This window comes from Carlito syrichta, unplaced genomic scaffold (assembly GCF_000164805.1).
Source record: "Carlito syrichta isolate Samal-C Ts95f unplaced genomic scaffold, Tarsius_syrichta-2.0.1 Scaffold303667, whole genome shotgun sequence".
NCBI lineage: Eukaryota > Metazoa > Chordata > Mammalia > Primates > Tarsiidae > Carlito > Carlito syrichta.
In genome coordinates, this window is record NW_007247763.1 from 270,741 (window position 1) to 279,240 (window position 8,500).

The 8,500-nt window shown below is 41.1% G+C and overlaps 1 protein-coding gene across 3 annotated transcripts in view; it reads right to left on the reverse strand.

Annotated features, from left to right (window-relative positions):
* Window positions 1-8,500, reverse strand: part of GK (glycerol kinase) — an 89,740-nt gene that overhangs the window by 64,397 nt on the left and 16,843 nt on the right. For all 3 annotated transcript variants that reach the window (XM_021712843.1, XM_008058969.2, XM_008058968.2), the window contains exon 3: window positions 7,894-8,000. In XM_021712843.1, the coding sequence (XP_021568518.1) occupies window positions 7,894-8,000 (107 nt within the window). The remainder of the gene's footprint in view (window positions 1-7,893; window positions 8,001-8,500) is intronic.

The following is an 8,500-nucleotide window of genomic DNA, read 5'->3' on the forward strand; positions in this document are numbered from 1 at the left end:
TCCACTCCCCTCAGCCTCCCAAAGCGCGGGATTACAGGCTGAGCCACCGAGCCCAGCTAGCTTGGGCATTTTTTAAAAAATCCTTTTCCAGCTGGGTGCGGTGGCTCACATTTATAATCCCAGCACTTTGGGAGGCTGAGGAGAAGGGACTTCCTGAACCCACAGGTCCAAGACCATCCTGAGCAACATGGCCAGACCTCTTTTCTATAATAAATAAAAAATTAGCTGAGTGTGGTGGCACACGCCTGTAGTTCCAGCTCCTTGGAAGGCTGAGGTGGCAGGATCACCTGAGCCCAGCAGGTTGAGGCTGCAGTGGCCATGAGCATGCCACTGCACTCCAACCTGGGTGATAGAATGTGACTGCAACTTAAAAATATATGTATTTTTCCTTGTAGAAAATCCATTCCACCTAGATCTTAGCCATACTCTCTGGAGATATACAAAATAAGGCTAATCCTTCTTCTGCATGCCATTCTCAAAAAATTGAAGCAATTCTTTTGTCCTTCAAGTCTTTTGCTATCTAGGCAAAACCAATTTTCTTTAACTAACCCCGCCTCATATGGCATGGTTTAAAATCTCTTTACCAACACTTCTAGGAACATGCAACTATCAGTTGGTTTCACTCAAAATGCACACCCAGATAAAACACAATACTCTAGGAATGTTCTGACCATCATAGAACTGAGAGGGATTTTCAGCTCCCTTGACCTAATACTATTTAACTAACACAGAGTGACTTAACTTTGTTTAATATCGTTTCCAGAGGTGCAAAGAGAGTTGAGATGCTACTCCAAAGAAACTTAGAGGCACAGGGTAAAGAAAATAAATTCTGAGTTATTTTCAAAAATAGAAGACAAAAATTCTTGTAAAAATAAAGAAGACAAAAGAGAATGTGGAAACAGGGCTGGAAATCAGTGGGACATGGTCCCGGTTGACACAGTGAGAAGAGAGGATGAATGGGATGAACAGCACAGGTGGAAGGAGGAGCCCTAAGTAAAGCAGAAGGCTACTGCTTTTCCTGTGATGAAGGGAAGTTGGTGCAAGATCCAGATATTAAGTACAGGAATAGGAAGTTGAGGGTTTGAGGCTCCAGAGTCTCAACTTTTTCCACAAAACGGCAGGCAAAATTATCTGCTAAAATGGGGCCAAGAAAAAGTTGGATCAAGAATTTGAGGCACAATTTAGCAGAGCTCAGACTCTGAAGTCAGACAGCTGGGTTCAAATTCCAATTCCTGTGCTTCCTAAAAGGGCAACTCTGGGCCTCAGTCTTGTCTCCTGTAAAATGGAGAGAATAACAGTTCCCATCTTAAAGGGCTGCAGTGAGGGATCCCTAAGTCAAAGTATATTAAAACACATGCCTGGCGCATAGTAAGCACTCTATAAATGCAACCTACTGCTGTTGCCATGGTCATCATTATTACTGAGGAGAGAGTGAAGTAACAGTTGCAGAGAATGGGACTGAGCTAAGCGGGACACATAAAAGAATACTCTAGCAGCTCTATGGGTAGGTGCAACAATGAGACTTTGGCAATGTATTGTGAATGTGATTTTTTTTTAAGTGAGAGTTTTACAATGTGGGATCACAATAAACTCATGGTCAACTCAAATCTCCTATTTCTCTTCATTATGTTAATTTTCCCATAAACAAGCTGGTTACTGACTTAGCTGCAATTTTTGAGTCACTCTTCTATGTCCCTCATGCTACCTTGCTTTACTAGCTTTCTTTTTTCCTTTTTTTTTTTTTTTTTTGAGTTGGAGTCTCACTCTGTCACCCGGACTGGAGTGCAGTGGCTGCTCCCGGCCACCGCAGCCTTGACCTGCTGGGCTTCGGCGATCCTTCCGCCTCAGCCTTCCAAAGAGCTGGAACTACAGGTGCACGCTACCACGCCCGGCTAATTTTTGATTTATTGTAGAGATGCGGTCTCGCCAAGTTGCCCAGGTGAGTCTCGAACCCGTGGGCTCAAGCAATCCACTCATCTCAGCCTCCCAAAGTGCTAGGATTACAGGCTGAGCCACCGAGCCCAGTTTACTAGCTCTTTCTAACGTGTTTTCAAGATCTAATCTGGAGCTATTCAATGTGATTCTTTGGTCATGAGTTCCTTGACTACTCCTTCTTTCCCTTTTATCTTAATTCAATTCCTTCACGCCAAGCAAAACTGCTTTGCTTGCAGATAATCAAAGTCCAGTGAAACAGCTTTCCAGAATTCTCTGCTAGTCATAAACACATCTTTATTACCTATTGCTCCCCAACGTACACAGGTCTTATGCGATGCCTCTGAACTTTCTCAATGTTCTAAATTCTTGTCATTTCTACCTTGTGTTTCAAAGAAAACTTTTTGACTGCTAATCTCAGCACATGTGCCATTCCTACTGGTTCCTAATTTTAATTTCTTCCTTCTCAGAATAACAGATTCAAGTTTTTTAGTTCTCCACCCTAGTTCATCTGTACCATTTAAGAAAATATGAAAGTTACATGCATAAAATATATATTTCTTTGCCTCAAAGTTGTTTAATTACAGATATAATCATTATCATATATAAAAACCAATGTATTCCTCTTGTATTTAGCAGCTTCATATTTCACTTGCATATTCTTTCTTAGCAGGTATTTTTCTCTACACTGAGTGCTAGTAGTAAAATTAAACTATTTAAAAGCTACATTCAAAATTTCCAGTAAATTTGGCTTAAATTGTACAAAGTTATAATCACAGTTAAGAAATTATACTTAGAAAAAAAAGCCTTTGGTAATATTCCAAGATGTTACCAATTGTTGTCTTGGTAGAATTATGGATCACAAGCATCCTTTTAAAAAATTAAAATCGCCAGGCATGGTGGCTCATGCCTATAATCCCAGCAATTTGGGAGGCCGAGGTGAGAGGATTCCCTGAGCCCGTGGGTTTGAGACCAGCCTGGGCAACTTGGTGAGGCCTCATCTCTACAATAAATCAAAAATTAGCTGTGTGTGGTGGCATGTGCCTGTAGTTCCAGCTACTTGGAAGGTTGAGGAGGATCACCTGAGCCCAGCAGGTCGAGGTTGCGGTGGCCATGAGTGTGCCACTACACTCCAGCCTGGGCGACAGACTCCAACTAAAAAAAAAAAAAAATTAAAATAATTTTAATTGGAACATATTTTTTAAAACATCTAAAGCACATACAGAGCAAAATAATACGAAGGCTGTGGCTACTAAAAGTGCCATGTGGGAAGAGATATAAAGCCTTTTAAGAAAGCAGGCTCAGCGCATGCCTGTAATTCCGGCTACTTGGAAGGCTGAGGTGGAAGGATCGCCGGAGCCCAGCAGGTTGAGGCTGCGGTGGCCGGGAGCGGCCACTGCACTCCAGTCTGGGTGACAGAGTGAGACTCCAACTCAAAAAAAAAAAAAGAAAGAAAGCAGGTTCAGGGAGATGTGTATCTGACATGAGTAGAACAACTGCAAACGAAATGTGGCCACTGTTGGAAAGCAAGGTGCTTCCCTGACCCTGGGAGTAGGAGACTGAGAGGTGAAAGAAATATGTGTGAAGATGCTGGGTAGGACAAGGCAGTGGAGGAATGGTTGTGGGAGTTTCCCTATTTTCTGACAGCAAAATACTTCTTTAGATACAAGAGAATATAATCCCTGAGAATTTTATGCTCTCATCTTGGAAACAGTATATGTTATGCTTTGTTTCTATCACATGAAAGAGGATGGCCAAGAGTATTGCTGGTGTAATTTTTTACACTTTGTAACTCCTTAAGTCCAGTAGCAGGCAAACAGAGTTGACCGACTCCGTCAGGAAGAAAAGATACAGCCTATTTACATGTCTGGGGCTAGTGTGCGTGGCTCAGCTGGAGAGTGAATTTTAAGTTTGGAGGCATTGTTCATAGTAACCTGAAATCAACAAACTTTCTGACAGATGAGAACAACTGAAACCAATGAAATGGAAATTTGCAAAAGAAATACAATAACCAGACATGATGAATCCTTATTGTGGTCAGGTACGACTATAAAAGACATCATTCTTTAGCTGGAAAAGTTAATTTACTTGCCACAAGGAAGTAAAAATTGATGTGGTTTGAGAGATTATCATCAGTGTGGCTCAGGAAAAGGAGCACTGGTCTAGGAGTCAAGGGAGCTGTGCTTTAATGCTATCCACCACTCAATGGCTACATAACCTGCAATAAGTTCCCTTCCCTTATTTGCAACTAGAGGGAGCTGGTCTAGGTGACTGAAGAGCCTTTACCATTTGTTCTATACAGCCAAGCAAAAGATTGGCCCTTGGCAATGTCACTTGGATAAGTTATTTAGGGAAAAAACGTTAGCACAACTGGCCTGGTAGGGAAGCACTTGTGGAATGTTCTTGTCCTTGGTCATAGGCTGACAGTTGTAGAGAAAGATGTGCTGGCCAGACATAGAGGAGTATAGAGAAATGAAGCTACCTATTCAATTCTTACAGACCAGTTTGTACAAGTAGAAGACAAGTCACTTGGGCAGGAATTGTGTGTCATCTTCACATATACCCACAAAAACAAGAAGAAATGGGATGGCACCCAAATGGATCCAGAAGGCCAGCACATCACAGCCTCCCTTACCTGTAAAAGAGGTATAACAGTGTCAAAGCCATGGGCAATCACCCTACTCCACATTCTGAGCACACCTTTAAATTGCCTGAATTATCTCTGTCTTTGGTAATGAATTTTGGCAACAGAGTGTACTATTGAATGCCTATCATTTGTTTGCACCATTTAGACCGTGAGAGCAGCTCAAGGAAACGATCAACAACAATCACTTTTTATTCAGTTCTTTGTTTCTGTGATAGATCACCGAATATGAATACCACATTTTCTCGCGCATAAGTGGGTCCTGAACATTTATCACAATATCACAAGAGATGGATTGGCAGTAGTAGACACTGACAGGGGGGTAGGACACATAGCATCACCAAGTGTACCTGATTCTAAACAAGGTTAAGTGAGGACAAATGGGAAGCCCAAACTTCACCAGCATGTTGACCAATTATGTACCTAATCCTGACTTGTACCCCATATCTTTAAAATAAAATAAAGAAGAAAAAATCACTTTGATAAGCAATTCATCTAAAATTTGGTGACTGTTACTCTAAATGAAGTTTGAAGCCCTTTCACTTTGAATAAAAGAAAGGTCAAATTAATAGGTGCATTATATTAAAATTGTTAATAAAATATCAGATTGTACCTAGATACCTATTTCTTTTAAAAATCTACAATAACAGAAATAATAATACTTTCATTGATTTTCCATTTATTTGTGATTATTGGATTAACAAGTTTCCCCACTTGACCATCAGTTGCATGACTGTGTTCCATTGTATCCCTAGCATACCTCACATAGTAGGTACTACATGGGTTTGCTGAATGAATGATTTTGATTATGTATAACCTTTTCTTAAAGTGAGTTTTTATTTATACAAATAGGAGTAGTCTCAGAGCCAAGATGATGTATATCAAGGTACTACCACTAACTGATGATTACCTCTATAGTTAAACTACCAAGGAAAACACAAACAGCCCTTGAATAATGAACTTGAAAAATGTAGACTACAAAGGAACAGCAATTTCCATATTATGCTTCCACCATTTATGATATTGTATCCATCTTGGGTGCTGAGTTATTTTTTTTTCTTCCTATATGAAGGATGAAAAGCTAAGCATAGATTAGATATTAAAACTACTAGGACCTCATAGAGAGATCTGTAATAATCTAACACTCTCAAGCAATTATTTCAGGGAAATTTTACAAGTGAAGTATTTGATTCCAAACATCCTTCCCCTAACTCGTTCCTTCCTCTAGTCTTTCTCTCCATAGTAAAAGGCATCTCCATCTATCTAGGAGCACCAACAAAAACCTAAGTACCCCCATCTCTTTCCCCCATCCCACTATTCTCTCTACTACCCTGACATCCAATCCATCAGCAAGTTCTGGCCCTTTCTTCCCACCCCCACTGCTATCACTATTGATCAAGTCACCATCTTCTCTCAGGACTTCCACAGCAGCCTCCACATAGGTCTCCCTGTGTCCACACTTGTGCCTTTACCATCCACTCTCCACAGAGCAGTGATTAAGTTGTTTTTAAACTGCAAGTCATTAAGAGTTCATATGGGCCAGGCTCGGTGGCTCAGCCTGTCATCCCAGTACTTTGGGAGGTCGAGGTGAGTGAATTGCCTAAGCCCGCAGGTTCGAGACCAACCCTGGCAACATGGTGAGACCTCGTCTCTACAATAAAAAAAAAAAAAAAAAAAAATTAGCCGGGTGTGGTAGCGCACGCCCATAGTTCCGGCTACTTGAAAGGCTGAGGCGGAAGGATCGCCGGGACCGAGCAGGTTGAGGCTGCAGTGGCTGGGAGCAGCCACTGCACTCCAGTCTGGGTGACAGAGTGAGACTCCAACTCAAAAAAAACAAAAGCGTTCATACGATCCAGCAATTCCTCTTCTGGGAATATACTCTGAGGAACATAAATCACTCTACCAAAAGGACACCTGTACACTCATGTTTATTGCAGCACTATTCACAATAGTAAAAACATGGAACCAACCCAGAGGTCCATGGAAGGTGAACAGGATAAAGAAAATGTGATACATATACATGATGGAATATCACGCAGCCATAAGGAAGAACAAAATCCTGGACTTCACAGCAAATTGGATGGAATTGGAGACCATAATACTAAGTGAACCATCACAGAAACAAAGAATTGAATACTGCATGTTCTCACCCATAAACAGACCTGATCATTGGTCACACTAGCACAAGGGTGGGATCAGCAGATAGTAGTCACTGCTAGAAGAGGGAGGGAGGAAGGAGAGAGGAGGGCACGTGGCAACACACTGGGTACCGAGTGGTCCACTATCGGGGGAGAGAGGGAAAGCTAGAAGCCCAAACTTTACCTGCATGCAGCCTACTTATGCAGTAAATTCTCACTTGTACCCTACAACTCTAATAAAATGCTTAAAACTTTCTCATGTCTCCCTATGGTACTAAGAATAATATCCCAAATCCTAACTATGGCCAACAAGACCCTGCCCACTTCCCTAATTTAACTCCTCCTGAAACCCTGTACCCACTCTCATCCTTGCTCAACCTGCTTTTACTCTCTTCTTTAGACATACTGGTCTTCTTTCTGATCTAGGAATTCCCAAGCTTTTTCCTACCTCAGGGTCTTTGCATGTACTGCTTCCGCAAATACTCTTCTTTTCTTTCTTTCTTTTTTTTTTTTTTGAGACAGGATCTCACTCTGTCATCCTGGGTGGAGTGGCAATTTCCCAGCTTACAGCAGACTTGGCCTCCTGGGCTCAAGCGATTCTTCTACCTCATGCCCCATCCCCTCAGTAGCTGGGACTACAGACATATGCCACCATGCCTGTCTAAGTTTTTTTGTATTTTTTGTAGAGATGAGGTCTCACTATGTTGCCCATGCTGGTCTTGAACTCCTGCCTCAGCCTCCCAAAGTACTGGGAGCCACTGCGGCAAGTCCCTTTTCCTCAAACACTCTTCTCCCATATAGTTGCATGACTGGCGTGACCTTTGAGTTCTCAGAAAAAGTTCACATCCTCAGAAAGGCCTTCCCTAGCCACCTACTCTAAAGTAAGCCCTTCTAGGCACATCCCACCATATCCCATTATCACTCGGTTTTTATTTTTTACATGGAACTTATTAGTATCTGAAATTTTATTTATCTGCTCTTAATTGTTTATTTCACGCCCACCAAAATAAAAGCTCCATGAGAATAGGGGCTTAAATCTTCCTGTTAAGTGTTATATCCTCAGGTTCTCACAGAAATGCTTGGCACTGTGCAGGCACTCAATTATAAGCTGAAAGAATGCATTAGTGAATTTGAGTGAGAGATTCATACCACTTGAGTAAAATATTCTGTTAAAAATACCTTTTATGTTGGAAATATCAATATTGAGCTGTCCAAGTTTCTCGCATGTTTTCTCTATACACTCATAGACAGAATGCAGAATTTCCTTAGGGTCCTGTTCCACCCATCTTTGAACAAAAGAAGGCATTTGGTTAAACAACAAGAAAGCAATACAAATGTAACTTTTTTTATATAGAAATGTTAATGTATGAGGGTGTAGCTGATGCATAAATTAAAGACAATCAGATAAGCAAATATATCCCAATAAAAAAAAATTAGTTCCCCAATTCTTTATATCCTGTGGGTATGATGAATTTTGATAAACTACTTGCATGATTCACTAGTCATTAGTTATTTCTAAGTAGATTGAAATATATTTATTATTCTTGAGAATTATATATTTGGGAAGCAAAAGGAATTCTGAAAAGTCAAATAAGTATACTAATCTTTTTTTTTTTTTTTTTTTTTTTTGAGTTAGAGTCTCACTCTGTTGCCCAGACTAGAGTGCAGTGGCCGCTCCCGGCCACTGCAATCTCACCTGCTGGGCTCTGGCAATCCTTATCCTCAACCTTCCGAGTAGCCGGAATTACAGGTGTGCGCTACCACGCCCGGCTGATTTTTTGATTTA